Source organism: Pseudorca crassidens, chromosome 2, assembly GCF_039906515.1.
Source record: "Pseudorca crassidens isolate mPseCra1 chromosome 2, mPseCra1.hap1, whole genome shotgun sequence".
Taxonomy (NCBI): domain Eukaryota; kingdom Metazoa; phylum Chordata; class Mammalia; order Artiodactyla; family Delphinidae; genus Pseudorca; species Pseudorca crassidens.
Genome location: NC_090297.1, coordinates 22,165,279 through 22,181,402, shown reverse-complemented (window position 1 = coordinate 22,181,402; position 16,124 = coordinate 22,165,279). Strand labels below are relative to the sequence as shown.

The 16,124-nt window shown below is 40.3% G+C and overlaps 1 protein-coding gene across 17 annotated transcripts in view; it reads right to left on the bottom strand.

The window, feature by feature from the left end:
* The window catches only part of PHACTR4 (phosphatase and actin regulator 4), a 117,076-nt gene that overhangs the window by 5,756 nt on the left and 95,196 nt on the right, over positions 1 to 16,124 (bottom strand). For all 17 annotated transcript variants that reach the window (XM_067725076.1, XM_067725077.1, XM_067725081.1 and 14 more), the window contains 6 exons: positions 11,545 to 12,148; positions 9,968 to 10,155; positions 9,034 to 9,187; positions 2,786 to 2,841; positions 1,507 to 1,568; positions 103 to 240 (listed from right to left, as the gene is read on the bottom strand). In XM_067725076.1, coding sequence (XP_067581177.1) covers positions 103 to 240; positions 1,507 to 1,568; positions 2,786 to 2,841; positions 9,034 to 9,187; positions 9,968 to 10,155; positions 11,545 to 12,148 — 1,202 coding nt within the window. The remainder of the gene's footprint in view (positions 1 to 102; positions 241 to 1,506; positions 1,569 to 2,785; positions 2,842 to 9,033; positions 9,188 to 9,967; positions 10,156 to 11,544; positions 12,149 to 16,124) is intronic.

Sequence of the window (16,124 nt, the reverse complement as noted above, 5' to 3'; positions counted from 1 at the left end):
TTAACATTATACGAGAAGTAGAAATTTTGTTATGGTTCCCCCTTCTAGTTAATGTCTTGTACCCTTCAAATAAAGAAAGAGAGACAGACAGACGACAGACACCTTGTCAGCAGGGGTCAGTTTGGTCCAAGGTTTGTCAGCTCGCCGGTCATAATCATGAGCATCTGTTACCTCCACGTATTCATTAAACCTCAGAATCTTCCTGGCAAGTAGTTCAGCCACAGTTGGCCTTTGACTGAGCTGAAAGAAATGAAGGCTCTCAGTTCACTATGCCAGGAGTTAGGCATCAATCATGCATTCAAACTGCCTCTAACTCAGAGCTTCAACCTTTCAGTGCACATCGGAATCAGCTGGGGACCTTTAAATGTGACTGATCCCTGGGTCCATCTTCAGAGATTCTGGGTATCAGGAGATTGTTTGTTTGTTTCTTTAAGCTCCACAGTGCACAGCCAAGACAGAGAACCATTGCTATAAACCAGTATAACCAGTGCTTCTCAAACTTCAACATGCATACAAACCATTTGGGGATGTGGTTAAAGTGTAGATTCTGACTAAGCAGATCTGGGGTGGGGCCTGAGATTCTGTATCTCTTACAAACTCCAGGTGATGCCAATGCTTCTGCTCCATGGACCACATTTTGGGTAGCAAAAGGGTCAGGGCTACAAATTCATATCTAATACATTAGAAAGTGAATACATTTAATATGAAAGCAATATCTATTAATGGGTAATATTAAGGGTGAATTTCCTTTCACCATGAATAATGCCCAAGATATCAGATTCTGTAACAAATCATGATTTAAGGTTGAACAATCAGGTAACTTGCTCAATCTATCAAGGATAATTCCTCTGGTCCTGGGGAAGGGGAGAAGTGGGAAAAATCAGGAGGAAAATGCCTAGATTCCTTGCTCTCCTGGGGATTCTTATACATTTTAAGAAATGTCTAGAGAACTCAGACCAACTCCAAGAATCTACAGGAGGTAATCACCAACTATTATGGAGGGAGGGAAAGGAAAAAGGGCTTAATCCCGGAGTTTAAGGGTTAACACAAGTTTGATACAGAAAAGATTCTACCCTAACTGATTTGGGACCAATGAGAAAATCCTATTTGGTTTTCATACTTTTCAGGTGTTACTAAGGGTCAAGTTCAGTTCTTTCTCTGTTTAGAAAACCACCAGTTTGCCCTGCAAAATTGAATTCTACACACTCCTCCTGTTACCGCTTCCATACGTCAACAGCTTTTATAGTCTACACCAAAATCCCAGGTCTACCAAATAAAAGGTCAAAACTTGTGCAAACATTTATTGAGCACCTTCTTGTGCCAGGCTTTCTTTAAACAGTAAAAATGGGGAAAAAAAAGTTCTTATAATGCTGTTTTCTGTATTTTCATCATGTGTTCTATTTTCACAGCAGTCTATGGCAATTCAAGTCAAATTTATTTCTTTCCAGTCAAATAGGTCATTCAAATACAAGACACACAGTGAGTGGACAGACAGAGACAGTGTACCTTTCTAGTGAGCCGACGTTTAATCTCTCGTTTTTCTGCCTGACGATCAGCTTCATTTTTAGCTACAGTTGACAGCCACAAACAAAGAATATTACTTCAAAATGGCAATCTGCATATCAAACGTTTCAGTAATTACACACAGATATTTCTTTTTTTTTTTTTTGGCCGCACCCCATGACATGTAGGATCTTAGTTCCCTGACCAGGGATTGAACCCAGGCCCCCTACAGTGGAAGCCTGGAGTCTTAACCACTGGACTGCCAGGGAAGTCCCATACACAGATATTTCTTACAGGCTCCAAGTCAGAATAAAATACTTACTTTGGGACTGGTTAATCAAGACAATTTTCTTGTCAACTGGTGTAGTCAAATACTTAAGAGCATGGGTCAGCCAACTATGGTATCAAATCTGGCCAGCTGCCTGTACTTTTCCTGCCCATGAGCTAAGAATGGCCTTTACATTTTTAAATGGTTACATTTTGAATGGTTTGATAAGTACCTACATAATAGCTTCCTTGTGCTCTTTGGCCTGCAAAGTTGAAAATATTTACTATGTGCCCTGGAAGAAAAACTTTGCAGATCTTTGCTCAAGAGTAACCACTAACAATGGAGAATGGAGCTCACACTAGGTTTCACATGATAAGTCTATAAAGGCTCCCACACTTGTAACCCTATGAAGCCTAATCCTCTTCACTGTGGAGGTATTTAAGGACAAATTTCACCCTATAATCGGGAAAAATAAATCTGTGCTGGATTAGAATGCTATTTCAGTTAGTCATTTACATAAACAGAAAGCAAATTAAATACATGGTCCTATTTTCTGACTTTGGAGGTATGAAAGCCTTAAGAGATGAAAAAGGCAGAACAACCGCTGCATTTGAGACTTGCTCTGGGTCCCAGCTCTCAGACACTAGGAATAGGAAGGTCCACTCCAAATATACAACCACTACCTTACCTCTCTTAAGGCAGAGAAAAGTTGGGCAGCACACGCTGTCAAAACCTCTCAAATGCCCAAGGTAGGTGCAGGATACTATGAGAAAATTAAAATACAATTTTCTGGAGTATCCCAGTACACTAAACAATATCATAATGATATCTTGTAAAGGAAGCTTGGGGGGAACTATGTTCCTTCAGGGGTAAAAAGTATGAATACTCCTTCCTTGGCTAGAATACTCTCTCCTTGGCCCTTGTTGAAAAATGCTTCTCTTTTCTGTCATGTATATTAAAGTCAGAAACACACAAAGAAAATCTATACGACTTCATTTCCATAGCTGGACTCACGTTGTAGTATGTTTCGTTGTTCTAGTTCTTCTGGTGTTGGTCTTTGACTCAGTCGTCTAAAAAGGAGATAAATAAGAATATTGTCAATGTTAAGTCTCCCGGTCCTGTTTATAAAGATCTGTTTATGAAACACTTTTGAAACACGTTATGAAAAGTGTTTATAAAACACTTTTCACACTGAAAGTGTTAATACAGATATTACAACATAAAAAGGAATTGTACAGGCAAACAGGAGGCCAGGATTCTAGTTCTAGCTTTGATGCCAGCAAGCCCTATCACCACAAAAAAGCTCAGTTAGACCTTGAGTTACTCATGTGTAAAATGAAGATTTGGACTGTTCTGGTGGCAACCAAACAGATTTGCTCCTTCAGCATATGGGTTAACACAGATCCTCAAAGATATTAATAAAAATTCTCATTTAGGAAACCAGAATGAGGACTGAGACTATGTGTGTGTGTGTGTGTGTGTGTGTGTGTGTGTGTGTGTATGTGTGTGTGTGTGTGTATAATGCTTCCCATATGACTCTGATGTTCCTCTTTTTATTTTTATTTTATTTATTTTGTTTTATTTTTTTTTGGCTGTGCAGCATGTGGGATCTTACTTCCTCAACCAGGGACTGAACCTGCACCCCCCGCATTGGAAGCGTGGAGTCTTAACCACTGGACCGCCAGGGAAGTCCTCTTTTGATTTTGATTTATTTATTTAATATATTAATTTATTTATTTTTGGCTGTGTTGGGTCTTCGTTGCTGCACGCGGGCTTTTTCTAGTTGCGGCGAGCGGGGTCTAGTCTTTGTCGTGGTGCACAGGCTTCTCATTGCAGTGGCTTCTCTTGTTGCAGAGCGTGGGCTCTAGGGTGCGCAGGCTTCAGTAGTTGTGGCACATGGGCTCAGTAGTTGTGGCACACGGGCTTAGTTGCTCCGTGGCATGTGGGATCTTCCCAGACCAGGGCTCGAACCCATGTCTCTTGCGTTGGGAGGTGGATTTTTCTTTTTTTTTTTTTTGGCGGTACGTGGGCCTCTCACTGTTGTGGCCTCTCCCGCTGCGGAGCACAGGCTCTGGACGCGCAGGCCCAGCGGCCATGGCCCACGGGCCCAGCCGCTCCACGGCATGTGGGATCTTCCCAGACCAGGGCATGAACCTGTGTCCCCTGCATCGGCAGGTGGACTCTCAACCACTGTGCCACCAGGGAAGCCTCTCTTTTGATTTTTAAACCAGTGTTTTAGGAACTACTGGAATTTAAAGTTGTCTCTCTTGGAGTTATATTCTGTAAAACCTATGATTTTAATTTCAGTCCTCTCTGAAATATCTGATGAAGTTTCTCATCTCATTCCCAGTTCTGAGATGTTATTCACCAACGACAACTTGTCATTTCTAGAATCAGAAAGTTCTTCATTTCTTACTTTTAATGTATAGCTCTGACAGTATTTGAACTATGTGCTAGTAACTCTTTAGTTGCATGGAAAACTCCCACCCCCATTTTATATACAATTTACAACTTTATGTATTTCAAAGCGTTTCTTTTTTCAATGTTCATTAAAAAAAACACCACCACAGCTTTACGAAGGTATAAGTGACATACAATAAATTGCATGATTTGATATTTTGACATAGGTATGTCCCTATAAAATCATCACCAGGACTTCCCTGGTGGTGCAGAGGTTAGGAATCTGCCTGTCAATGTAGGGGACACGGGTTTGAGCCCTGGTCTGGGAAGATCCCACATACCGCGGAGCAACTAAGCCCGTGCGCCACAACTACTGAGCCTGAGCTCTAGAGCCTGTGAGCCACAACTACAGAAGCCCGCGTGCCTAGAGCCCGTGCTCTGCAACAAAGAGAAGCCACAGCAACGAGAAGCCTGCATACCACAATGAAGAGTAGCCCCCGCTCGCCACAACTAGAGAAAGCCTACACGCAGCAATGGTGACCCAACACAGCAGCCAAAAATAAATAAATGAATAAATATATTTAAAAAAAAAGAGTGCATTAAACGATTTAGCTCCTCAGGGTAAAAATCTTAAAAAAAAAAATCATCACCACAGTCATGGTAAGGAACATGTCTATCACCCTTGGACTGATTTCCTAGCGCTGCTGTAACAAATTACTACAAAGTGAATGGCTTATAACATTCACTTTGTGAGACATTTATTCTCTCACAGCTCTGGAGTCCAGAAGTCCACAATCAAGGTGTTAAAAAGGTTGGTTCCTTCTGAAGGTTCAGAGGGAGAATGTGTCCCATGCCTCTCTCCGAGATCCTGGTGGTTGCCAGCAGTCCTTGGTGTTCTTTAGCTTGTAGATGCATCATTCCAGTATCTGCCTTAGTCACACAGCGATCTCTGTGTGTGTCTGTGTCTATCCATCCCAATTTCCCTCCTCTTATGAGGACACCAGTCATTGGATTAGAGCCTACCAAATCCAGTATGACCTCATCTTAAGTTGATTATATCTACACAGACCCTCTGTCCAAATAAGGTCACATTCAAAGGTACCAGAGATTAGGATTTATTTTGGAACATACAACTCTACCCACTACAACCTCCCTGACAAAATTTCCTTTCCTTTGTAATCTCTATCTCCCTGCCTCCAAGCAAACACTCATCTGCTTTATTTACTCTCAACCACCCTGCCCCGAGGCAGCCACTGATCTGTTTTATGTAACTATAAATTAGTTTTCATTTTCTAAAATTTTATATAAAATCATACAGTATGTACTCTTTTTTTTGTCTAGCTTCTTTCACTCAGGATAATTACTGAGATCCACCCAAGTAGTGGCATTATAAATAGTTCATTCCTGTTTACTACTCTGTAGTATTCCATCACAGGACTATGTTCATATTCATCCATTTATGTTTTGATGGACATTTAGGTTGTTTCTATTTTGGGGGACTATTAGAAATAATGGAATGGCTAGATCGTATGTTGTTTGATTTTTTTAAAGAGACTTACAAATTGTTTTCCGAAGTAGTCTATTTTACGCTCCCAGTCTATTTTACCACCACTGTGTGAGAATACAGCTGGGCCTCATCCTCAGCTACTCTTTTTTAAAATTAATTTTTATTTATTTATTTTTGCTATGTTGGGTTTCCGTTTCTGTGCAAGGCCTTTCTCTAGTTGTGGCAAGCGGGGGCCACTCTTCATCGCAGTGCGCGGGCCTCTCACTATCGCGGCCTCTCTTGTTGCGTAGCACAGGCTCCAGACGCGCAGGCTCAGTAGTTGTGGCTCACGGGCCTAGTTGCTACGTGGCATGTGGGATCCTCCCAGACCAGGGCTTGAACCCGTGTCCCCTGCATTAGCAGGCAGACTCGCAACCACTGCGCCACCAGGGAAGCCCCAGCAACTCTTAATATTATCAGTCTTTTATTATTTATTTTATTTTTAAAAATAAATTTATTTGTTTACTTATTTATTTTTGGCTGCGTTGGGTCTTCGCTGCTGTGCGCCGGCTTTCTCTAGTTGTGGTGAGCAGGGGATACTCTTCATTGCAGTGTGCGGGTTTCTTATTGCAGTAGCTTCTCTTGCTGCAGAGCACCGGCTCTAGGTGCGCGGGCTTCGGTAGCTGTGGCACGCAGCTCTAGAGCGCAGGCTCAGTAGTGGTGGCACATGGGCTTAGTTACTGTGCTGCATGTGGGATCTTCCACATGCCGGGCCCCCTGCATTGGGAGGGCAGAGTCTTACCCACTGGATCAACAGGGAAGTCCTTGCTTCCCCCACCATTTAAAAAGTGGGTTGTTTCTTACTGAGTTTGGAGAGTTCTTCATATATTCTAGAGATATAAGACCTTTATCAGATACATGGTTTGCAAATATTTTTCTCCCAGTTTGTGGCTTATTTTTACTTTTTTATTTTTAAACAGTGTCTTTCACAGAACAAAAAATTTTAATTTTGATGAAGTGCAATTTACCAATGTTTTTCTCTTAAGAACCATGCTTTGAGATCATATCTATGAAATCTTTCTTTAACCCATATTCTAGAAATTTTACAGTTTTAGCTCTCATATTTAAGTCTATGATCCATTTTGAGTTAATTTTTTATATGATACACTGAATGAATTGAAGTTATTTTTGTGCCAGGACCATTTGTTGAAAAGACCATCCCTTCTTAATGAAATTGTCTTTGTACCTTTGTCATAAATGAGTTGCACATATATGGGTGGGTCTATTTCTGGGCTCTCTCTTCTGTTCCATTGACTTCTTTGTCTATCCTACCTTTACGTCAATACCATACTGTTTAGGTTACTTTAGCTTTATAATATGTCTTAAAATAAGACAGTGTTAGTCCTCCAGTCCTGTTCTTTTTCACAGTTGCTTTATATTTCCGTAACAATTTTAGAATCAGTTTGTCAATTAAAGGGGGTATTTTGATTGGAACTGCATTAAATCTACTGATGTCTTGATAATACTGAGACTTCTGATCCATGAATACGTTATTTGTCTCCATATATTTAGGTCTTCTTTACTTTCTTCAGCATTATTTTATACTTTTCAGTGCATAGGTCTTACACAATCTTTCATCAGGTTTATCCACAGGTATTTAAAGAGTTTTGATGGTATTGTAAATTGCTATTGTAAATGTTAATCTCTTGTATTTCTACATTTTAATTTTAGACTATTCATTGCTAGTGTCCAACAAGCTCTTCTAAGACGATTATGACCTGGGAAAAAACACTCAAAGATGAGCAACTAGCATTGCAATAAAGCCAAAGGAATCTATTATTATTATTATTTTTTTTTTTTTTGGCGGTACGCGGGCCTCTCACTGTTGTGGCCTCTCTCGTTGCGGAGCACAGGCTCCGGACGCGCAGGCTCAGCGGCCATGGCTCACGGGCCCAGCTGCTCCATGGCATGTGGGATCTTCCCGGACCAGGGCACGAACCCGTGTCCCCTGCATCGGCAGGCAGACTCTCAACCACTGCGCCACCAGGGAAGCCCAAGTAATCTATTATTAAAGATCCCCATTCTTGGATGAAATATACAGTGTGGGAATATAGTCAATAATAATGTAATATCTTTGTATGGTGACAGATGGTAACTAGACTTATTGTGGTGATCATTTTGCAATGTATAGAAATATCAAACCACTATGTTGTGCACCAGGAACTAATATAGTATTGTAGGTCTATTATACTCCAAAAACCAAACAAACAAACTCAGAAAAAGAGATCAGATCTGTGGTTACCAGAGGCAGGGGGTGGACAGGGGGAACTGGATGAAGGTGGTCAAAAGGTACAAACTTCCAGTTGTAAAATAAATACATACTAGGGATGTAATGTACAACATGATTAATATAATTAACATGTATGTTATATATCAAAGTTGTTAAAAGAGTAAAGCCTAAGAGTTCTCATCACAAGGAAAATACTTTTTCTTCCTGTTTCTTTTATTTTGTATCTATAGGAGACGATGGATGTTCATTAAGCTTATTGTGGTCATCATTTCATGATGTATGCAAGTCAAATCATTATGCTCTATGCCTTAAACTTATACAGTGCTGTATGTCAAATGTATCTCAATAAAACTAAAAGAAAAAAAAATCCCCATTCTTAACTAATTCCTAATCTTGATGGTCTCTTGCTGACACTCAGAGGGCCACAGTTCTGCATTAAGATTGCCATCAGCAAAGCCAGGTGTCTGAGGTAGGAGAGGAGAATATATTTTAATTAACAGGCATCCTTATTTGTTTTTAAGGAATACACCAGGAGTTCCACTTTCCGAGAGGAACATCTGAGGTGGGCAAACACTTGTCTGTATACCTAGACTCTATGTATAGTACATATGCAGGAAGCTGGCCTGCATTCAGTCTCTCTATGCTTTTGGTTCCAGCTGACTTGAAAAATATACTAACACGTTGAAAGGAGGCAGTTACATGGAACATGTGAAATAGATACAATGGAAATTATGTGTGTGATTTTTAACTGGGCTGGCACCTCATGGTTGAGCAAGCCAGAAGAGGCTTGCTGTCCTGGGAGCCACCTAAATCCTTAGAAACTTTAAAAAAAAACATACTTATGTTTATCTTATGGTGTAAAGCTGTGAGATCTATCTCATGGTTTAAAGCTCTGAGAGCCATCTAGTTCCTTAATTTCCAAACTCTTAGAAGATACCCATCTGTGTACAATATGTATTTTTAAAAATTATGCTATTTCTAAAATTAAAAAAATAAAGATACCTGCATGCTCCACCACAAAGTACATCTCTAAGACATGTACTGGCATAATCAAATCAAATCAATCTATTCTAAGAAAAGGCCTACCGGATGAGCGTGTTCCCAATCTGGTGCCGTATTTCATTCCACTCCTCTTTGCTTTTTCGAGGCCAAGAATTCACGTACATTTCAGGTTCACTGGGTCTGTGGTTCAACTTCATTGCCAGTGTGTCTTTCCTCTTCACTTTGTTGGCCAGAGCACCTTTGTACAAGGGAAAGAAAAACATGTAGGAGCTTAAAGCTCAGCCTCACCTGGAGCTAGGTAAGAGTCTGAATAAACAATATCATAATCCCAGCTTTCTAGCTGGCCTCTGATGATCCACCTAACAGAGAGGTGGGGGTAAAGCTGAGGACATCTAAAAATCTTTTTAGCAGATGGCCTCAGACGGGCTAAAAATATCTTTTCCCTTCTACCAGTTCTCTGTCTACATTTTTCTTCTTAATAAGAGTTGCTAGAGGAGGGATGGTCTAAGCAGGGGACAGCCTCTGAATTACAACACAGAGGCATTTGCACTAACACACCTCATAAGGTTCCTACTCTTAAAGCTGCTTTCCACTTTTAGGAATCAGGATTCTATTATTCACAGATGTGTGTACATGAACATGTTTTTTTTCTTTGCCCCATGAACACAGGAAGCTCACTAGGCTGAAGGAGTGCATCATTTTTGTCTTTTCCACAAAGCCCAAATACCAACTTTCCTTTACTCCACATTCTTTAACACCATCAAGGTAAATAATTTTTAAATCAAAACCAAACACATAAAAAACTGATTGACTCAACCTACTGGGCTCCCTCTCACTGGCTTGTTATAACAATGGGAACAGCAGGGACAAGAGTCTTTCACAGAGCCTTCCAAGAGCAGTCAGCCAGACGACTCGATGGGAGAGGGTGCCTGCTTCCATGCATCTTACACTTGCTAAGACCAGCACACAGCTTTATCTGTAAGAGAACTTTCTCCTTCTCTTCCCCTCCCTTTCTTACTATGATGGCTTTCATCTTCATCCTCTTCATCTCGGTATTGAATAGGACCTTCTGAATCAGAGTCACTCTCTTTCCCTTCTTCTTCCTCCTGCAGACACTGCGGTAGTTTAGGAATGACTGAGGTAGATGCTACATCTGCATCGAATGCAATTATGTGGATCTGCTCCTCCTCTTCTTCATCGTCTGGACTAACAAATTAACATAATTACATTTTACGTTTTCCTTTCAGAGACATAAAGAATAACTGATTTGCAAGGCAAACTACTAAATAACCATGAAAAAGTCCATAAATGAAATAATTTATAGTTATTTCCCTTAATTTTTACATTCTTGCTAAGAAACTTTTTAGCAGCTATTAATCTAAAGGGCTCTGGGTTCAAATCCCAGATCTACAACTTATTTACTAGCTTGTTAAGTTATTTAATTTTTCTGTAAATGTGAATGATACCTACCTTGTTGGTTTGTTCTTAGAATGAAATAGACAAATTCTAGAATGCACTAGTGTCTTGCACATAGGGCCCTGATGATCAATACATAAAATGCAAGTTTGCCTTGGTCTGATTGAATGAGAAGATCACACAGCATCTAACACAGTACTTGGCTCATGGAAGATACTCAATAAAAATACTTAACCCATTTCCTAAACCAAGGAAGCAAAGAGAAGTACAGATGAAAACTAACTTCTTTGCTTTACACTCTGAAGGCATAAAACTATTACTTAGTCTACTTCAAATTCCTAAACTGTCTCAAAATAAATAATGCAAAATAAATAATACCAGGAAGTACAAAAGATTATGGCAAAAAAACCAAAAAGTAGGATACTGCAACAACTCTATAACCATTCTTTTAGTTATTAGTAAGACAAATTTCCAACTTGCCAAGAAGTGTTAATCTTCAGTCACAATTTGTCTGAATTTTAAAAAGACAGACAAAATAGGTATAAGTACCAATGCTACTGTGAACAGATTGAGTGTTTGGGGACAGATGAGGGAGAGAAAAGATGAGCAGTTTCAGTCTGTGGGGCTGGAATACTGAGCTATCTTTCAGAGCTCCCTTCTTTTTCTCTAGGCTTCTCTCTGTCTCTCTCTACCAGGTTCTGTGCCAGGCACTAGAGCTTTCAGATTTGTCTAATTTCATTCTCGCAAGCCTATGAGGTAGGTATTATTTCTGTTTACAGGTTAGACAACTGAAGAGCAGGAAGATTAAGTAACATACACTACTGCACGCTAGTAAATCAGAGGCAGAGCTGGGATTTGAACCCAGAGCCATCTTACTCCAAGGTCAATGTTCATAAGCACCATGTTACACTGCTTCCCGTATATCATATAAAAATACATAGTGATTTTAATTTTCAAGTACAGAAGTTTGTAATTTTTGTATCATCATGGAAATTTCTGCCATGGAAACAATGTTATAGAAATCAGGAGAGTAAAAGTTCAAATTCAAGAACATGTCCTATTTGTTGAGTATTCTTCTTAATTTAAATTTATTCACATTTTCTCTCTATAAGTAATTTTTTCCCAGAAGGACTAGCTACAGTAAAGAGGGAACAAGAAGCAAGCTTTAAAGGCACTCACACTTTCAGCATTTCAATAGTGATGGGAAGTGACCTGGTCCGACCCAGGGTACTGCTGTCCTCAGAAAAGTTGTCACTGTTCTCGAAGAGCAATGAATGAGCTCTATGAGAGCCTTCCAAGGGAGGAGTCATGGGGAGTGGGCTGGCCAGGGCCTGCTGGATTCGGATATGCAGTGGGACTTGGGGCAGCCTAGAGGGTACATGGGGCTCCCCAAAGCTGTGGTCCAACATCCTCTTGGGTACTTCCCTTTTCTGACTTTCCTGCTGGGGAACCTCCTGGGGTAGGTCTAAGGAAGGTGGAAACTCATTTTCTGGCACAACTTGAAAAGTCTTAGCAGGGAATGGAGGGGACTGAGGGGGTTCTGGAGGTATATGAGTAGGCAGTGGGGGGGATGGGGCGGTAGGGGGGATCATCAGCAGGGGTTCGGAGCCCACAGAGCATGTGCTCTTCTCTTTCTGATCACTTGGTGCTTTTGTGGTGGTGGCAGTGGCAGCAGCAGACTCTGAGGTGGGTACCAAAGTTGATGGAATGCCTCTCTTAGGTGGTAAAGGTGGGGACAGCTTTGATAACAACGTACCACTGTTTATTGCTTGGGATAGTTCAGCTGGAAAAGAGAAAGCAACACCTCAGTTTAAGATGGCTTTACAGTGCTTTGAGGGGCCAGTCCAGGGCCTAGAATTAGAGCTGAGCTCAGTCTTAATCTTTTGGGCAAATTATACCATTTCATGGCTTTGCCATTCCCTAGCTATCTAATCCTGAAACAAAATTAATATTTAAATATATAGAAGCCCTAATAAATATACAGAGGTGTAGGAAGACCACTACCTTAATATTTTGATGAGAAACTTCTTACTTCTTTACTATGATAATAGACATGACAATTTTTTATGACTTGATCTTGGTGTAGATAAAGTTAATATGAAAAAAAACAAAAAAAAATGTGGCTAGTAAATTCTTTTGTCTAACAGTACTCCATTAAAAAATTTAAACATGCAGATTGAAACAAAAAAACAAACACTATCAGGCACTGTTACCATATACTGATAAATAATGATATCTAGATATCAGAGCACTTTATTATTAAACTATCAATGATATCTTGGATTTTTATAGCAAACGCAGAGGCCTTTGAAGAAAGCAAGGTGCTTTTCTATCCTTGACTTCATGTTCTTCTTATACAAGAGATCATCTTTACCATTTTACAGAAGCAAAAACTGAGGCCACAGAAGTTATGTGACTTGCCCAAGATCATACTACAAACTGGTAAGGACTCAGCTAGTTCCCGGGACTCATTATGAGGCTCCATCATCTGGATCCCACTGACTTTGTTTCTTATTAGTGTCCACACCTCTTCTTGTCCTTTATGTCCAATCTGTCATCTCCACTCTTCACTACCCTATGGGCTCCCTGACAACAGGGCACCCCTTGTCTCTATCAGCATATTCACAGGGTGGGGCACAGTGCCTGGCACATAGTGGGTCCTCAATACATGTTTACTAGATGAGAGGCCCCTACCCTGTATCATGACAGTATATATCCCTATGTGATCCCCCAAAGCCCACAACGTCTCAGGTGTTGATTCCACAAAGTCCCTTTGGAGAGCTCCAAATGGCTTCTAAGAAGTGGATCGGGCTTCCCTGGTGGCGCAGTGGTTGAGAGTCCGCCTGCCGATGCAGGGGACACGGGTTCGTGCCCCGGTCCGGGAAGATCCCACATGCCGCGGAGCGGCTAGGCCCGTAAGCCATGGCCGCTGAGCCTGCGCGTCCGGAGCCTGTGCTCCGCAGCGGGAGAGGCCGCAACAGTGAGTGGCCCGCATACCGCAAAAAAAAAAAAAAAAAAAAAGAAGTGGATCAACACATCACAAAAGGTCAACCTTGCAAAATAATTAAATAGTAGTTCTCTCGGTTACCAACCTCCAACCCTCTACCCAAACCCCTCACTTGTTTTCAAAGGTTTTATATGTCTTACCTAGAGAGCAACACTTCTAGTTTCCCTAAATTAAAAATTTAACTGCACTAAATCCCATTCCATTGGCAGCATTCAAAGTAAAAGTCTAGCTAATCTGATAATGCTTTAATGTCACTCTTCATAAGTAAAATTTTAAAAGGTCCTTCTAGAAAAATACTGCATACACATATAAAAAAGGATTCGAAAAATGTGAATTTCAGGATCAATAAAAGGTATTTTTTGGTAGACTGGATTTTTGCTGTCTGTCTAAAAACAGTGGTTAGCTATTCCATCTACAACAAAACCCACCCCTGACAAGACCAAATTTGAGTATTTTAACATTTGAATTGATAAAGTAAATTACCTTTGGTAATTTATGGAAAACATATACCTGAAAAGTAAAGGAAATGACCTCTGGTACACATACCCTCTGGTACAAATACCCAATGGCATTTGGCTGTAGTTCCGTGGGAAAGATGCCAAAATGTTCATTGGAGGGGTTACAAATTCCCTTCATCTGTTCAGTTATTTATGGTGGTCCTTCCTTAGTCCCAACACTACTAATTAGTCCTAATACTATTATGCCCGTTAGTAGACATAGCAATGTCTAAACATTGGTTTCCAAATGTTTGGGTTTCATGGACCAATACTATTAAAAAGATTCTCAACCAATCTCAGGTTGTCAATTTTTATTATTTTCAACTAAGGCTTCTTTTTTTTTTGGCCGTGCTGCGTGGCTTGTGGGATCTTAGTTCTCAGCCAGGGATTGAACCCAGGTTCCCAGCAGTGGAAACATGGCACCCTAACCACTGGACTGCCAGTGAATTCCCTCAACTAAGGCTTGATATTCAGTAAACCACTTATGAACACAACCCCTTCATGGAAGAAATGGTCTTTTAACACCAAAGAATTAGGAAGGTCCATAATTTCAGAATAAAGGATAGTCCTTTTATTTATTTATTTTTTTGGGCCTATGTCGTGCAGCTTGTGGGATCTCAGTTCCTCGACCAGGGATTAAACCCAGGCCACGGCAGTGAAAGCTCGGAATCCTAACTACTAGGCCAGCAGGGAACTCCCTAAAGGATAGTTCTTTAAATCAAGTCTACTTAACCTTAATAAAAACTCTGTGAACTATCCTATTTTTCTCTTTCTGCCGAGGACCACTTGTGGACTGATGTTGGTCCCTCAGTCACAGGGCCTATTGCTTTGGGCTATTCATCTGAGGCCAAGAGTGGCCTCCGCAGTTTAGCCCAGGATACAGTACACATATTATCATTTTTTAATATTGTCTTACCCTGAAAAGGGTGGAGTACTACTGGTTTAGAGCAGTGGTTCTCGATGTGTGGTCCCCATATACAGAGCATCAGCATCATCTGGGAACTCATCAGAAATGCAACTTCTCAGGCACTACCCCAGACTTACTGAATTGGAAACTCTAAGGGCAGAGCCCAGCACTCTGTGTTTTAACAAGCCCTCCAGGTGACCATGATGAGAACCCCTGTTTAGACAACAGGTTGAGAACACAAGTATACAGGACAGAGGTCTGTACTCCAGAGTTGAAAAGGTTGTGTTTGGTTTCTATCTTTCACTAACTGCAACCTGAGTCAATCACAACTTCTTCACATTCTTATTGCCCTAACTATATAATAGATAAAATAGATAGAACTTCACAAGGTTTTGAAAATAAGTATATGAAAGCTCCTCAGTCCTCAGAGATAAGTCAACACAGCACTATCCATCCAAGGTAGTGATAATAATAATAATAACCTTCATCCTGTTTTTATCAAGCTCCTCCAACCTGCTATAGTCACAATGAACTCTAAGCCTGTTTTTCAAGGTTCTAGTCACTCCATACAATTTGGTTAATTAGCCATTTGATGAGCACACTTTTTGCTTCTCCAATCATTAACAAAAACTTTAAGCAGTACTAAGCCTAATATCATTTTTCTTGAAAAACTACCTTTTTTCCTCTCCTCCCTTTCTTAAAATTCCTCTAAATTTATATAAGGAAAACTGACCTAAATATACTATAATATATTCAGGTAAATATAAAAAAATTACTAAACCAATAAAAAGTTACTGGTTATCTTCCCTGCTTTCATTCTTCTACCACTTATTTTATTAAAAGTAGCATTCTTAACTCTCCTGAGACAAAACATGATTTTATCAGGATAATTTAAATACCTTTGCAGTTCCCCATGAATGTACTATGCCAGACACTGAATCGCAAGTTACACTGGCACCTATACAATCATCTTTTTATCCACTGGATTTATGCTGAAGGAAGGCATTGGCAGTTTAAAGTAGGTTAAAGAAAAAACCCTTTTCTCCAAGCAGATCAAACCCATTGTGGTCTTCACACGTACAGTCCCCCAACTACAAACAGTAGTTCAGAAACATTGTTTTAGGAAAATAAATATTAATCCCCCAAAACTTGAACCTAATTTTAGTGATATTTAACCCCACTGTTTCCATTTATAGCCATCTGCCTCATTTTCAAGGCTTTTTTCTATATTGAGGGCATTCATAAGGACAAGCTATGGAGAACTCTCTCACAGACCAAATCAATATTGTACCAGTTATCCAATAAAACAACTGTCTTGGGCTTCCCTGGTGGCGCAGTGGTTGAGAGT